The sequence below is a fragment of the Dipodomys spectabilis genome, unplaced genomic scaffold (assembly GCF_019054845.1).
Source record: "Dipodomys spectabilis isolate Male_0828 unplaced genomic scaffold, ASM1905484v1 ptg000003l, whole genome shotgun sequence".
Classification (NCBI taxonomy): domain Eukaryota; kingdom Metazoa; phylum Chordata; class Mammalia; order Rodentia; family Heteromyidae; genus Dipodomys; species Dipodomys spectabilis.
Window position 1 is genome coordinate 3,614,335 of NW_024870680.1, and position 17,707 is coordinate 3,632,041.

Below are 17,707 nucleotides of genomic sequence, written 5' to 3' on the forward strand. Positions count from 1 at the left end.
CCCTTACTGCCTCACAGGTGCAGGTGCATGTCTCTGGGGTCTTGCCTGTCATGTAGTTCATCATCAACTCTACTTTCCAAGCTCTATCCAGCCCACTCCACATGACAGACTATCAGGCCCCACTCAGGCAGATTAAGATGTCTCCCCTGTGCAGCCAGAGGCAAGATCCAAGACCAGAGCCCTGATTCCTCATCCCATGCTTTCTACCAGGAACAATAGCAATATAATGTGAGAAAATCTACCCCATTTAATTCAGTATATATCTCTGTATTTAATTAAAGTGAAAAATAAAGATTCAGTTTTTTTGTCATAATTGCCGCATTTCAAGTGTTCCATATCTCCATGCATTTGGTGGCAAATATAGAATATTTTCCTCATGCAGCACTGAACAGACTGCTGTGCTGGTGTAGTAACACAGACAGTCTGCTCTCTGCTCTAGGGAGGGTTCATCTGAAGCCTACAGAATGCTAGATGCTTCTATGACTTTTCATTAGTGGTTACCAAGGAGCTAAAATAGCACCCAGTATATAGGAGATACTTACTATTTTTTATTATTTTATCTTATTTTTTTTATTGTGAAAATACTGTACAGAGGGGTTACAATTACATGGACAAGATAATGAGTACATTTCTTATCAAGCATTGTAGCCTTCTCCTTTGTTTCCCCTTCCCATCCCTTCCCATCCTCCCCCCGCCCTCCCCACCCAATCCTCCTCCCCAACTTAATATTTTTTTGTCAAATCAATCTATCCATCCACTGATCTAGCCAGCCATCCTCCATATATAGTTTTTGGTTGTTTTTTTTTTTTCAGGTAGGGGGTAGGCTTATTTAGTAGGCATGCTGAGACCAGGCAAGCTTGGCACTCCACGCGGCTGGGAAAGAGAGAGAGCTGGGTAAGAGAGAAGAGAGCTGGGAAAGACAAGAGAAGGAAAGAGCTGAGAAAGAGCGTCTGGGCCTGGGCTAGGTCTTATCTAGGATATGGGCGGAGAAAAGTGTGGCCACATCAAATTCAGATGTGACCTCAGCGGATGCAGATGTGACCTCTTCCAGGTGTGCCGGTTGCCTAGGTAATGCAGGTACTGAGCCGAGACTTTGCTGCGAGGAGTGTGGAGTCTGCTCACCATCCAGGAGCAGACTTTACATTGCAGCCTTTTAATAATCATGAAATAGGGTGCAGATTCTCTCTGGCTACTTCCTGCTGACAAGGGGTATCGAAATAGGGGTAAAAGGCTGGAATTTGGTCCCTTCCCAGAGAAGGCAGCAAGCAGCAGCTGTCCCTTGGTGGCAAGTCCTTAGATGAAGTCTGGAGAAGTCTCATGAGGCATTGAGAGGCTGGTAAAAAAATACTAGAGAGCAAATAAATGGCAAGAGGAAGGACTTGGGGCTGAAAATGTTGGTAGAAATGTCCCTAGCTACTTCTGACATCTGGCAACTAAGTAGAGAAGTCAGGTGACAAAAGCAAGAATATAAATTCCTGTTGTTAATAGGTAGACAGATATAGACATTGGATGGGCAGGCTGCTTCTACTGACCTCCCGGCTCTGGTTAATTTTGAAGGGGCAGGCACAAAGTTGCTGATGTGACATTATCTCCTCTTACTCCTCTCCATGGTACCTTGTTCCCCAGACTGGCTGAGTCTAGGTGCTCGATGCTGGGGTGGCTTGTCCCAGTTGGTATTCAAGGTTTGAACTCAAGGCATGGGCACTATCCCTGAGCACTTCTGCTCAAGGCTACTGCTCTACCACGTTGAGTTACAGTACCACTTCCAGTGTTTGGCTGGTTAGAGATAAGAGTCTTGAGCCAAGCTTCCAGCCTGGCTCTTTGCAGGTTAGTTGGGAGATGGAGTCTAAGAGATTTTTCAGCCTGGGCTGGCTTTGAACTGCAATCTTTGCCACAAAAGCCTTTTATTATTTCCAATCAAAGCAACAAGGAGATCAAATAGAATAGAGCTTACCTGGTCCTTATCAAGAATTGACCAACAAATATTCTGCAATGACAAAACTTGTTAGATGTGATGAGAATTTTAGCACAGATAGGCCCAGAATTTTAGAACCACGTAGTCAGTAGTAGAATACACAACACAAAACAAAAAAGGCAAAACTCAAAACCTAAAATTTTTTATAACAATGTGTAGACATCTTTGCTAACAAAGCACATCAGATGGTTGGGCCTCAGTTACCAGGGCCTGTGAAAAGAGCAACTTGTTAGCAAGGCACATTAGAATAGCTGGATGGAATAGTAAGCTTGGTAGAAGGTTAAGGGTCACATGGGGCCAAACCCTTAACCCACCATGTGGCCAAGATGGCAAATTCAAGATGGTGAATTTCTGAAAAAAATGCAAAGAAACCCTGAACAAATAGATCAAGCTTACATTGGCTAGCCTTTGAGAGGGAACCTAGAGGAGGGGTCCCCGGGACCCAGCCTGTATCGCACTCTTCAGGGCACAAGCCAAAATGTAGAAAAGAGGAAGGGAGAGATAGGGAAAGTTGGACATGAATGGCAGAAAGAGAGAGCAAAGAGAGCCTGAAAGTAAACAGACTTCTGACCATTTACCATTGCAGTGGCAAAACCTGTCTATATCTGAGAATGGCATAAAAATTATAGGTGCTCTGGCTTTCCAGGGAGCACAGGAGGCATTTCAAAGGGGTTTCACGGCTCAGGCATGATTCACAGCACCCCATTAAATGAGTAGGAGAGTCAGTCTGGTGAGTGAAGGAGAGCTGACCAGGCAGAAGCGGCGTTCTGACTTCCCCCAGAGCCCTCTAGAGAGAAGTAGCCAAGCCCCAAAACCAAGCGGCTTCAGAAGTGACCAGCCTTTCAGCTAAAGGCCATAGGAGCTCTCTGGTGTGGTGCCACGTCTGGACAGAGACTGAGCAACAGAGAACCGTAGAGAGTAGTTTCACTCACCAGAGTAGAGAAGTGGTGTGGATGTGGATGTGAAGGCCAGCAATGGTATCGATGCACTGTGTCCGCAGCAGACAGACGGGTTCGCAAAAGGCTGTCAGAACTGTGGATATTCCTCAGAGAAAAAAGGGAAAAACAAACAAAAAAAGAAAAAACGGAGAGGAATCCCACCTATCCTGACTTTAAGCCCTTCCCAGGTTTTGGCACCATTTATGTTAGGTTTTTAAAAAGAGGTAGCGGAGTAAGAACAGCACCACGCACATGGTATTCAGGTAGGGGGTAGGTTTATTTAGTAGACCTGCTAAGACCAGGCAAGGTTGGCACTCCATGCATCTGGGAAAGGCCTGGGAAAGAGAGTTGGGAAAGATGAGAGAGAGCTGGGAAAGAGAGGAGAGCTGGGAAAGACAAGAGAAGGAAAGAGCTGAGAAAGAGCTGAGAAAGCCATCTATAGTTTTTGACCCATAGTTTTTGACACATCGACTGAGAATAAAATGAAGTTGAAAATATAAATACAATTTTATTATTAATCCCTTGTCAGGTTATATAAGTGGAAAATGTTCTCCCATTCTAAAAGCTGTTTCTTGAGCCCAGTTACTATTTCCTTTGGTGTATAAAATCATTTTAGTTTGATATGATTCAATTTGTTGGTCCTTTTTCTTATTTCTGAAAAGCTGGAATTTTATTCAGAAAACCACAGCCTTGGCCTATAGAGCCGATGTTTTCTTTTCTTTTTTTACTTTGCCACTATTTTAAATTGTAAAAGTGATATACAGATGGAATACAGTTACATAAGTAAGGTAATAAGTACATTTCCTTTTTTTGTCGGTAATGGGGCTTGAACTCTGGTGCTGTCCCTTCAGCTCTTCAGCTCAAGGCTAGTGCTCTACTTGAGCCACAGGGCACTTCCTACATTCTTGTCAAAAGTTGTTACCCTCAATTTCTCCCACTTTCCCTCCCCACCCCACTCCTCTCCTCCACAAGTTGTACAGTTCCTTTCCAACATAGTGTCTAGTGAGTATTGCTGTTGCATTGGTTCACCCTTTGCCCTTTGTCTCACCATATACAAAACGCAGAGTACCAAAATCAAAAACAGTGAAAGGAAAAGGGAATGAAGGATAAAAAGAAATAACTTCACACAGTACATTAAAAACAGAGAAACTTCTTGTTTCCACATCTTGGAGTTCATTTTGATTAGCATCATTTTATATGGTCATATGTACATAGCTATTGAGTTATTATGATCCCCTGCTAAGACTATCCCAGACATATCCCATATCTCATATCCCATAATTATTACAGATGAGAGAAAGCATGGAGCCTATGTTTCTTTGAGTCTGGCTTACTTCACTTAATATGATCTTTTCCAAGTCTTTCCATTTCCTAACAAATGGGGCAATGTCATTCTTTTTGATGGAAGCATTTTCTTGATCCACTCATCTCCTGGGGGGCATCTGAGTTGGTTCCATCTTTTAGGTATGGTAAATAATGCTGCAATAAACAAGGTTGTGCTGGTAGTTTTAGTGTGGACTTGTTTGGGATCCTTTGGGTAAATGGCCAGGAGTGGGATTGCTGTATCATAGGGGAGCTCTATGTGTAGTCTTTTGAGGAACCTCCATACTGCTTAGGGGCAATGTTTTCCATGATCATTTCCTGAAGCAGCTTCAAAGTTACAGGTCTTACAATCTTTTGATCTACTTAGAGTTGATATTTAGCACAGGGTAAGAAGGATACAATACAGTTTTCCAGGGTTCTTAAGGATTAATAATCCAAGTCCAATAACCCAGCTAAATATGTACTTTTGCTAATTATGCTAAATTGTTTAGTCAGTCACCTAGAATGATTTGAAACTACAATAATCATATAATAATATAAAAACAGCTTATAGAATGGGATTATTATATTTAAAAAAAATATTGCCAAGTTCCCAGGGCTCATATATATAATCCTAGCTACCCAGGAGATCTGAGATCTGAGGATCATGATCCAAAGCCAGCTGGGGCAGGAAAGTCCCAGAGACTCTTACCTCCTATTTAACCACCAGAAAACCAGCAGTGGTGCTGTGGCTCAATGATAGGGCACCAAAAAGCTCAGGGACAGCAACCAGACCCTGTGTTCAAGCCCCACAACCAGCAAAAAACAAACAGAAACACACACACACACACACACACACACACACACACACACACACAGTCATCACAGATCAGTTATTTACAGAGATATCAGCATTTATGTTTCAATCTGATATAAAACTCCAGCAAAGTCAGCAGACTCAGTGAGAGGATGTAATTTCATCAGGATCACATAGACAAAAGAGAATTTCAGGTGGACTTTCTCTCTTCCTAGTCCCTCCTCCAACTCCCATACTGCCCCTGGGAGTACACACCTCTGTGTACTGACTGCACTCCATTTAATTCCACAGTAATAAATGGGCCCAACTACAATATGGAAGATGGACGTACCCATACCTCCCCCATACACATGCAGGCCACAACCCCAGAGCCTAGTCTTTGAGCCCAGGTCTGATTTAGGGTTTGTTTGAGCAGCAGTGAGCAGGTTTTTTCTTCTCCTCTCTCAGGGACATACAAAGTATTTTTGGATATATAATTCTGCACCTGTACAAAGAAACAAGTCTTGGAAGAAGGCCATTCTCAGGTCTCTGTCTGCAGAAACATCCTAAAGCTTGTGTTTCTGAGATCCTCTATGTCCATTCCAGGAATGTGCTCAGGTCTCTCATAAACCTGGGATGTAGACAGAAAAAATAGCAGCCTTCATTATCCCACTGTCTCCATCCAGGAATTACATCACCCTGACCCTTAAAAATTATAAGCATAATGTTTCTAAAATGGTACTCAAGACTCCTGGCATTATGCCTGCAATCCCAGAATGCCCTTAGACATATTGATTATCCTGATTGTCAAACTTTTATTTTGCAGAATATTTGGGAGTTAAATATGTGAGACAGAATGATGAAAGGGTAACATTGATTAAGATGTGTTATACTTACAAACTGATGAGTTGAGTTGAAACTCCTTTGTACAACTACTGAAGGATCATAAATTAATTAATTAAATTAATAAAATCATAATTTCATTTTAACCAAAAAAAACCCTAAGGAGAAAATGTCTTTTGGTTCTCTAACAGCTAATCAGTTTTCCTTGTGTAGGCTGAAGATCAAATGTTCCCAGCTCTCTCCTAGCTATGACTACTCTATGATGTTCTGTTTTATGAATGAAAGAAGTTGGCTATCACATAAGCACTCAATACAGAGCATAACTTCATGATCTGTGGACCAGAAAACCTTGACAGTTACACCTTCATCTACTAACTTTTCCTACCAGTAATGATGCTGAGAGAGCAAACATGGCTATGCATATGCCATGGGCCATGTACAGAAACTCTGAAGTAAAAGCACACACATGTTTGCAGATGAATTGAGTGATCTGATACAAATACAAAGGAGGGAACTCTGAACAGTAGCTGAAATGATTAGTATACCTGGCTCAATAGGTAAATGCAAAATAACCACATACCTGATCAGAAAAGGCCAACCCAGGCAACAGTTTCTTTTAGGAAATTTTATAAGTATAAATTAATTATACAAAAGGGTTTCATTGTGATATTTACACATATAATAATTATATGTGATATAAATGGATATAATTTATTATAATGTGCTTGATCAAATTCACCCTGTTTATACTACTCTTTCTCAACCTCACATCATTTTTAAGAGTTTTTAGTGGGTTTCATCATATATATATATAGCAGTTCATATTATATTATAGTAACTATTATAATAGTATATGTATATCTTAATAATCATAATTTACATAGTACATATAATATTCACATACACTATAAGTCTCTCCTTTCCCTTCTTCCTTTTGGCTCCCACAAACAGTCCCCCTTTTACAATCATGTCACATTAGTTTATTTTGGTCTCAATTCCACATATGAGAAAAAAAAACATGCAATTGTGTTTCTGAGCTTGGTTTTCTTACTCAACATGATGATCTCCAGTTCCATCCAGCTTCTTCATTCCATCCAACCTCAAGAATTGTAGATTAGCTGTGTGGGAAAAGCATGAACCTGGAAAACACCTGGGTTCGGGTTCTACTGCTGGTTTTTCTTGTTCTGTCACCTTGGGAAAATCATGCATCTAGCCAACGTTACCTCATCCACAACATAGGAATAATAGTCACAGCTCCCTTTCAGGGTCACTGAGGGATCAGATGAGAGGACAAGTGTAATATGTCTGTGTCTCAGTATCTGACCCAATCTCATGGGTATCTGTAAGTGGTAATCATTGATGTTGATTTAAAATATATATAAAATGATGTTGCCATCATTGTGCTAAAGTCTGTGCTTTGCTTCTTCACCACCTAGTTTATTACCTAATAAATGCTCAAGAAAACAAATGAAGACACATTGCAAGTGCTAAACTGCACAGCATTGACTGGCACCAGAGCAGGCCTGGGGGTAGGAAGCTTTGATTGTGGACTGAAAGCTGTGGGAGAGAACTGGTCAGAATATGGTTGGCAGTATGTCTTTTAAGGGAATAATGCTCAGAGCTCCAAAGGCAGAAGTCTTGTCTGAGCCCAAAGAGTAGCAGTCACACTTCGATGTGGGGACATCACGTCAGCTCCTATCTTGCAGACCTTTGTCCAAACAAGCTCTTTACTGTCCTCAAGACTCAGCTAATGAGTTCTCCTGTATCACCATCTTTGAACAAAATAATAACAGTAATAAGAACAATGTGTTCACTAAGTAATCTCTACATGTTGGGATCTGTGTGAAAGCACTTTACGCACATGAAAACCAGACATATGTTGCCTAAGTGGGAAAGGTAGCCCACTAAAAGTAGTCCTACTAAATATTGGTCCACAAGTCTAATTGATTTCTCAGGTCAATGACCAGAATCTAGTCCCTTGGACTCTCCAGTGCTATGGAAACCTTAGCATGAGCAGGAACTCATGGATGCTTGTGGTATATCAGGAGAGATTGGCAAGTGCACTGTAAGGATATAGGTTGAAGCATTAGGATCATCATGCAGGACTAAAAGCAGACTCTGTGTGAGTGTATGGCAGTACCAGAGCTACATGCCAAAACTCAGGATCTAGACAATGTCCCCTAGCTTTTATGCTCAAGGCTGGCACTCTGCAACTTGAGCCACACCTCCACTTGCCACTTTTTTTCTGATTAATTAGAGATTCATTGGAGTCTCAGATACTTTTCTGCCTGGACTGGCTTCTACTGCAATCCTCAGATCTCAGCCTCCTTAGTAGCTAGGAGGTACCTGGTGGGAAACAGACTTTTAGAAAAGTTTAGTCATAAAGAACAAGAGCACTGGGAATCCTCAGTCCCAGAAGGCTAGGAGAGAGTACAATTGAGTACCTTGCTGCCTCTGGCCCTGCCATTTGATAGTGGAATCTACTCAAATATCCTTTCTCACACACCTAGTTTTGTCCTAGAAACCTGAACAAATTTGTCCATGGACAAAGTTCAGAGGCTGGGTTTGAGAAAAGTAGGAGTGATGAGTGAAGGATTAAATCTGATATGGCATGGACACTGGATGATTGGAACGGCCATAGGCTAACAAATCCGTAGATAAATGCAAATTCTAATAGCGATAGTGAGTGGTCTTAAGAATGCCTATTTTAGAGTCCTATTTTAGAGTTGCGGTACAGCTAAATCACTTGCCTTTCTGCTTTGCAAAGTTGTAAATCTGAAGTTCTGTTAGCATTAGCTTTAAGATGAAAAGAAGCTTCTAGAAGTAATTTCTTTAAATCCCTGAAATTACCAGTTGCTCAACAGTTATTCTTTTTCCTCAAATACAAAAGAAGCTGATGGAAGTCAGCCAAGAGAAACACTTAGCCTTGTAGAGAGAAGCAGACTGTTATTAAAAACCATAGTGGTCATTAGCAAAGATGATGTCATAATTAAATGTCTGGGCTTTCTGGGATCCCTGGGGCTAAGGAGAGGGAATCAGTCTTTACTAAGGCAGCGAGCAGTCACCTACCTAATGGTGTTTGGTGAAAGTGCCCAGTCTCCAGGGTGAAGTGGTTTCCTGGAAAAGGATCTATGAGCACAATGTTTCTCCCTGCTTGCAAAGCTGGTGGCCAGCACAAGGGATTTATGAACTGGTGACTCTGCTGAAGGAAAGCTTTGGAATTTTATGTGTGGTAATACTTTCGAGAGGTCTCTGTGAGTCATACTGTCAAACAGAACGGGACCTGTCTTAAGACGGATCATTCCTAGTTCCAGCAATTCTGGAAGAAGGAACAATTCTTCAAGGTTTTCAGAAGTTGAGTTGCCATTATTACTCTATAAAAATGCAGAAGGAATTCAGTGGCAAAGATCACCAAGTTACAAAACAAAGAGGAAATGGAGGACAGCCACCTGGCCTTTCATTCACTCCTTCTCCCCCCACTGCACCCACACTTGTATTTCTCTTTTCCTGTGCTTCCCTTGCCACCCTTCCCTCTCAACATTTCTTGAAGGTTTGGGGATGATTTATAGTGACAAGACAACAAGGTAAGCTGTGACCAAATCTTGGTTCTATTACCTATAGTCAAACATAATCATGGCAAAACTATTGTGATAAATGTACTCATTGATTATAAGATGTGTCCTAATTTAAGAATATAATAAGAAATAATAACCATGTAACTGCAAAGCATTAGGAAAACTATCTTCATTAACCTTCTCATCTGTAAAGCAGAGGTTGTAAAATGTCCCTCAAAATGTGTTTGTAAGAGTAGAAAGATTGGAACTGGGTGCAAGCAGCTCACACACTGTAATCCTCACTGCTCATGAGGCTGAAATCTGCAGATTGCAGTTTGAAGCCAGCCTGGGTTAGAAAGTCTGTGAATCTCTTCTCTCCAATCAACTACCAAAACAGCCAATAGTAGCACTGTGGCTCAACTGGTAGAGTGCTAGCCTTGAGAAAAAAAAGCTCAAGGATGTAGTTCATGTCCTGAGTTCAAGCCCCGGTGCTGGCACAAAAAAATGACAAAGAAAATCTGAATGAATTATGAGCACACTAATGTAAGAAATCAATAATTAGGAAAACTTGGTGAAGAAGTATATGGAAATTCTGTTCTATAGTATCAATTGTTCTGTAAATCTAAAATTTCTAAAAATTTTACAACTAAAAACAGTCAAAACCTGATTGTGCTGGTATTTCCCCCACTTTTGTAGCCTCCCAGTAAGTAGCACAAGATTGCCTTTGCTTTAAAAGCAAAGATGGGATTTGTGTCTAAGGTGCTTTCTACTGAATCACACAGTTTTGCTTCTTTCTGTAGACGATTCTGTTTTGTGACTTTCTGAAGCACCATTTATGTATGTTTCTTCCCCGCTCTCCCCAGGGGTTAGCCTTTACACTTGAAGAAAGGCTACAGCTTGGAATCCATGGACTACTGGCCCCCTGCTTCCAGAGCCAAGATGTCCAGCTCCTCAGGATCATGAAATACTATGACAAGCTGCGCACAGACCTGGATAGGTCAGTGCCTGAATCTGTTCTCTGTCCAATCCTATTTTCTGTGGCCCACTGGGAGTTTGGAGGGTATGCTCCACCTACAAAAGGCTGAAAGATCCCAGGTCCAATTCTGAAGTGAGGAGTGAACATCCTTCTGAGCGATGAGATTTGTGATGACAGAGGGGTAGCTCGCATGATCTTGGAGAACTAGGAAAGAGACCCAGTGGATTCTGAGAGGTCCTCCTGACAGTGATAGAAATGAATCTGTGCCAGAAATACTGATGAGGCTTCATCAGACAACTACGGCATTTAAGGAGAGCATGTTACAGAGACAGCGAGAGATGGATCAACACTGTAGAGACAGGAATGCTAAGGAAGTGGTGCATGGCCCAGGTTTCTGGAATCTGAAGATAGGAGAGTGGGGTGGATAGGAGATACTGTGGAAAGAACCTACATACCAGGTGTTGGGGATTATGAGCAAGTTAATAATGGGCCTCCTTTCTCCTTACTGGAGATGTTAATACAAAGAACCCCATTTATGAGTCTCCGAGTCTGCGTTCCCAGCTTTACTATAGGAATTTGTTGTGTCCGTGCTTTATGTCTATTAACGGGCCCAAGGAGGATTTAAACAGACAGCAGTTCCTCAGTCTATGTTTTTAATCTTCTCTTGCTATTTCAAAGTTGAGTCAGCAGGACTTAGTTTTATCTACAAGGCCAAACTCTAGTTCTAGACTGAGTCCAGTCCATATTCTACCACTAAATAACAAAAGGCTTCTTTTTTTAGTAAGCTTTTTATTGTGAAAATACTGTACAGAGGGGTTACAATTACATGAACAAGGTAATGAGTACATTTCTTAGCAAGTTGCCTCCTCCTTTGTTTTTCCCCTCCCATCCCTGCCCTCCCATCTCCACGACTACACTCCCCCCCACCCCTCACCCCCACCCCTCACACCATGGCATCTTGTACATCTCATTGTTGCAGTGGGTCTACCTGTATCCCTATTTAAACAAGTGAAGTAAGCCAGGCCCAAAGAAACATAGGTCCCATGGGGTTCCTTATTTGCAATAACTAGTATATGTGTGAGACAAGCAGAAAAGGTTAGATAAGATGATGTTAGGCGAAATGAATCCCAAGATAAGGACACAAGTGGTTTTTTCTTTCTTACTATTGTTTCTAACATATTTATAAGATGATTTTTTGTTGCTTTGTATGTCCCTCCCCCACGGTATAACCTGTTTTTACTGTATTTGATGTTGGTATAATTTGGGGAGGGGAAGGGAAAAAAATGTTTAAATAAGGATACATGTTGACCCATTGCAACAATGAGATGTACAAGACACTATGTTGAAAAAACAAACTTTACAATTTAGGTGGGGGACTGGGGGAGTGGAGGGTGTAGTTGAGGAGGTGGGAGGGATGGGATTGTAGGGGAAAAACAAAGGAGGAAGCAACAATGCTTGGTAAGAAATGTACTCATTACCTTGCTCATGTAACTGTAACCCCTCTGTACAGTATTTTCACAATAAATAACTTATTTTAAAAAAACAGATGTGTCACCTTGTAAAGGGTGTAGCAGGCATGTAGGATGAAGATAAAGCTTCCCTCTATATCCATAGTGCTAAGTGGGGGGAAAACCCCACATAATTTCTGGCACATGCTTCCTGAGCCTTAGGTATCAGGAAAAGCCAATTCAGACATTGCTCATATACTTCCCTTGACCTACTCCAGGTCATTATCATTGAAGTGTCACTCATTCCTGTCCATACAGTCATACAAGCCATCTTGCACAACAGTTGTTAGTGAAGATTTTGGAGTTAGACTTTTTTAAGTTCAGATCCCTACTCTGTCATGAAACTTGAACTTCATTCTTCCTACATAAGTCTCCTTGTCTCTAAAATAGTTAGAATTGTAGTACCTACGGTATAATTTGTGGAGGGGAAGGGGAAAAACAAATCGTTTAAATAGGGATACAGGTGGACCCATTGCAACAATGAAATGTACAAGTCCTTATGTCGAAAACCAACTTTACGACTTTGGTGGGGGGGTGGGGAAGCGGGGAGGATTGGGTGGGGGGGGGTGGGGGGAGGATGGGAAGGGATGGGAAGGGGAAACAAAGGAGGAGGCTACAATGCTTGATAAGAAATGTACTCATTACCTTGCCCATGTAATTGTAACCCCTCTGTACAGTATTTTCACAATAAAAAAAAAGAATTATAGTACCTACCTCACCAGGCATTGGCAAGTCTTGAATGAGTTATTGTAAACTACGTAGAATGGTTCCTACACTGCATGTACTAGTAAGTGTTGTAAGGCAGGCTATACTACTGTCATTCCACGGCTGTTGTCTCCATACTCAAAACAGGTGATTTGCCTGTGACTGTGTCATTGCAGTTGAAGGGGAGCCCAGGTGCTTTGCACTACCTTGCACTGGGCTTCTCCCTTGCAACTCAGCAGCAGCACCTGGCCTCAACCCTGTGTTCCTGAGATCAGCGTGCTTCTTCTCTTCCCTTTCAAGGTATATCATTCTCATGACCCTCCAAGACCGGAATGAGAAGTTGTTCTACCGAGTGCTCAGTTCAGATGTGGAGAGGTTTATGCCCATCGTGTACACACCCACGGTGGGGCTGGCCTGCCAGCACTATGGCGTCATCCTTCGACGGCCTCGGTGAGTGCCGGTGCCCAAGGGTTGAGCAGGGAGGGGGCTCCACAGAGGACAATAAAGACACAATTGAGTTAAAACACTGGCCCAAGAAAAGTAGGTCACTGGCAGAGAAATAGGCTGAGAGAGTAGCTAGAAAAGCATTAACTCTTCTCCATCTTCAAATAACTGCTCAGCATGTTGTCAGAATTGGCCTGAGAAGTAGTTCACATTGTTCTCACATTATCTGATAGCCCACACCCTTTTTTCTGTTCATCTCCAAAGTGCCTACTGCTCTCCTGGCAGTTCAGGGTAATGAAGAATAGAGTGTTGGAAAACATACACAAATTCTCTCACTGCCTCAAAGAGCCAGTATACCTTCACTTGGGCTTGACTCAGATTCCATGAAAAACGTTATTTTACTAGGGAAAATTTTAGCATTGCATTTTCTTCCAGAGCTAAAGTATTTGGAGAAGGGCAGGGCATGGGGGACATTTTTCTCCAAAAAGCACTTCGTTTTATTTATGTTGAGTACAGAATAGTTTTGAAAAGGAAAAATAATGAAAGAATATTCAAACTGTTCTCAGTGAAAGGTGACTAGCTATTATAATACATAGTTCCCACATTAAAGACAATGGAGCTACCTAACCTATGTTAGAATATACAAATACATTATGTGCTCAGATGTGTAATTTGCATTCATACAGAATGCATATATCAGTGTTTGTAATTCATGTGTTCTATGGGAAGCATGTCATGTCATCATGGTTAGCTTTTGTTAATTTTGACTCGACCATGAAAGATGGATGTGAAGAACTAAGACAAAAAAGGGTCTACACTGATCCAAGAATACCTCTCCGTGCACTCATTAGAATAGTTCCTGGAACATTTGGGTGAAATAAGATGTTGCAGAGGGGCTGAGCAGACTGAGCAAGGGGTTTCACCCAACCAAGAGGAAGTCTTTGATTTTCTAATCACCAACAAGGGAAGGGAGTTGGATTAATGGGGAACTGTTTCAGACCTAGGTCTAGACCCCATTATTGGTCCTCTAGCAATGAACAAGGCAGTGACAGCAGAATGGGGTTCCATGTGAGTAATAACAGGTCCCTGAAGCTATTCACCCCAGAAAACCAGGACATCCCTGGGTGAGGTAGACAGGATGCTATAGAAGCTGGGCACACATGTGAAAAATAGGCATGCCCGGTCCCAACAGGAAACCTACAGATGAGGTAGAATGAGGAGAAAAATATAATTCTGAAGGCCAAATGCTATCCTAAAAAAACTTTACATATCTTATTTGTTGCACTTCTTCTGGATACACGAACTACTACCATCCCATTTGCAAATGCAAAAATTGATGCACAGAGAAAGCAGTTGCCAAATCACACAGCCTGTAACTATCAAAGCCAGGGCACAACCCATGCAACCTGAACCATATAGCCAGGACCACTGCACTTCATTTACCATACTCTCTTACACAGGACTGTGAGCCATTTGATAGACAATGGGCTTGGTGTCCCATTGTAGTGCCAGGAATGTTTGCCCAGGAGTCTAAGGCAGGGATTGCCAGAGACTTTTTCTAGAGCCTCCTTGCAAAGAATTTTCCAGCCAAGTCCTAGGCCTGCAGTGGAGTAAGGCTGAGGCAGGCTCGGGCAGACAGAATGTCTTCTCGGATTAGTCCCTCACAGTCAGCAGACTTCCTGCCTATGTTTTGCACGAACCCTTCTTCAGATGATTACCCAATTAAATTATTTGACATGTGACATTTTGAGCTGCTGCTCTAGGTTTCCATTTGGCTGCTTTCCAAGTGCTGATTTCACACCTGCCTTTCTCCTGAGGGAAAGGAGAGTTTAGGCTCCTGCCCCAGCCTTGAGCTTCATCTGAGGTCTGGCCTCAAATGGCTTTGCGGATTAGCATCTGAAGGGAGGACAGCCTTGAGGCCAAGAGGAAGAGAGCCAGGCCTCTCAGTTTCTGCAAAGATAAACATTCCTGCCAGGTTCCTGGGAACAATGTAGGCCTCTGTAAAGGCCTGGCCCCCACCAAGGTTAATTAGGTCCAGCTGATACTAAAATTGAGCCTCCAACATGCCTGGGCTCTGAATCACCTCACTACCAGGAAGGAGATGCCAGTGTCTCAAAGGTCCCTGAGGGTAGGGGCAGCTAGATACAGGAGAAGGTTCTGGGAACTGTTGGAGCCCTCACCATTGTCCCCTTCCTGCCCATCCTCTGCATGTGTTCCCATGGACCTGGATTGCAGAAATGTTCCCAGAGGTCTTTTGGAAGAAAGTCATAGGTGAGGCTGGTGGAGGCCAGGACAGATCACACCCAGAAAAGAGACAAGAAGGGGACGCCAAGATGGTGTCCAATGTTAGTGAATACTCTTCCTCCCCAGGCCACACAGCTTCTTTTTTTTTCCTAAGGTAAATATAGTAAGTTTATTTGAAAGTGAAAGTCCTGAAAGGAAAGTAGAGAAACTCCATTTGAAGAGGGACCTCAAAGAGGAGTCTAATGGAGTACTCTCAGAGGGCAGTTTTTATAGTAAGGGTTTCTTCTGGCATTTCCTTCTCTAGGTTTTGTGCTGCACCACCCTGACTCTTTCCACTGTTTGAGTCAGGACCCAGGACATAATGGGCAAAAGTGTTCAAGCAAGAACTTACAACATTATCTACCATGCTCTTGACCAGCCCTGTCTTTACCTTCCTGATCCACTTAGACTCCAAATGATATGCACATATTTGTAAACCTCACACTTTCCATTTCGGTATGAAGTCCACTTGTGGAAGTGGGAAGAAGTTTCTTGTGTGATTGAGGTATTAATGAAAAAAAACTTATTGTAATTAAAAAAAGAAAAAAAGATGTTCATGAAACAGATGAAGATGATGAGAAAGACATTATTCAAGAGGGAGGGGGGACATGGCCATAGGTATCAGGAACACTACGGTGATTCTTCAGAAAATGGATTCAATTCCAACAAGAACATATGGGGAGCAGTGGATAGGAAAATACTAAAAATAAATAAAATAAGCCGGGCACCAGTGGCTCACGCCTGTAATCCTAGCTACTCAGAAGGCTGAGATGTGAGGATCTCACTTCAAAGCCAGCCTGGGCAGGAAAGTCTGTGAGACTCTTTTTTTATATGTTTTTTTATTGTGAAAATACTATACTGAGGGATTACAGTTACATGAGCAAGGTAATGAGTACATTTCTTAGCAAGCATTGTTGCCTCCTCCTTTGTTTTACCCCTACCATCCCTTCCCTCCCACTTCCACAACTACACTCCTCCCCATCCCCAGACTTCAGGCCCCAGGACTGGCAAAAACTAAATGAATAAATAAAATAAGTAAATAAACAAAATGAGGGGTTTCTGGCTGAACTAAGTTGGTATGATTATTAAACTAGGTAATAAGATTTCAAGGTGGTCAGATATCAAAAGGGAGGGAAGTTTGCTAAACTGACCTAGAAGAAGTGTTTCTCAGAATAGGTTTTGCATGGAGAAAAAGAGAGAGCTTACTGTCAAAGGACAGAGCAAAGCTTACTGTCTGACCTAGTCAGAAAGGACTAAGGAATCTGACCAATGTTTTAGTCAGAGAATTTGTCACACAGCTGAATTGTGGGTAATGGAAAGAGCTTGGACTTTGAAGTCAGGCAGTCTTGGCTTTGAACCTCAGCTTCTGATGACTTTGTGTGTGTGTGTGTGTGTGTGTGTGTGTGTGTGTGTGTGTGTGTGTGTGTGTGTACAAAATGCACAAAATATGAATGATACCTATGTATGTGGCTATTTGTGAAGATTGTATGGGATTGCATATATAAAGAGTCTTGCTCTCATAGGTGCTCAGCAGTTATAAATTGCCTGACATATCACCCCTAGAATGTGGCTTAATCATCCTACCCAAGAGTATAAACTAAGGGGATCTTAGTTCTCTGAAATACCCACACCATACTCTGTTTGATTCAGACGTCAAATTCTCTGAATTTTCCTAACTAGCAAATTCATAACCAAGTGAAGAATTAGAAGTATATTTAGGTGGACAGAGCAATGGCACTGGAGTTCAGAAAGCAGTCTGTGATGAATTAGAAAAACTAGAATCGGACTGGTACTGGAAGATGTATTTGGGTTTGGACAAAGCTAACAGCCCTTGGCTCTGAGCCAAGTATCTGGCTTTCTTATCTACAAACAGGTGGGTTTCTGTACACAGGCCAGTATCTCTCTCTCTCTCTCTCTCACACACACACACACACACACACACACACATTAGATTAACAATTTTCATTTGTTGAATGGTTGCAATGACTGTGGTGGGCCCTCGGCTAAAAATTTATGTATATTATATATGAGCTAAAGCTAAACTAGAGCCAATTCCTTGTGGTTTTCATGGATTTATAGCCCAGCTTCTTAGGACCCTAGTAAAAACAGAGATAAACAGTTATGTTCTTGCCTTTCTATAAACTCCCATGATGGAACTTCTGCACACAAGAAGGGCTTGGACACACACACACACACACACACATCCGAAGAGAAGTATAACTTGGTGGACAGAGCAATGGCTTTGGAGTCCAGAGGGTGTCAGTTCCCCATTAATAACCACATGTCCTTGGAGCCTGGCTACTCTACCTCCCAAGCTTGGATCACAGAAACTTGGTACTGTGTGGGATTCTTGCAAAACTAGGATGAGCTAAGTGCATGTGAA

The 17,707-nt window shown here is 42.1% G+C and overlaps 1 protein-coding gene across 1 annotated transcript in view; it reads left to right on the forward strand.

The window, feature by feature from the left end:
* Positions 1-17,707, forward strand: part of Me3 (malic enzyme 3) — a 200,547-nt gene that overhangs the window by 83,805 nt on the left and 99,035 nt on the right. The window contains exons 2-3 of the mRNA XM_042688403.1: positions 10,272-10,405; positions 12,898-13,047. Of these exons, the coding sequence (XP_042544337.1) occupies positions 10,272-10,405; positions 12,898-13,047 (284 nt within the window). The remainder of the gene's footprint in view (positions 1-10,271; positions 10,406-12,897; positions 13,048-17,707) is intronic.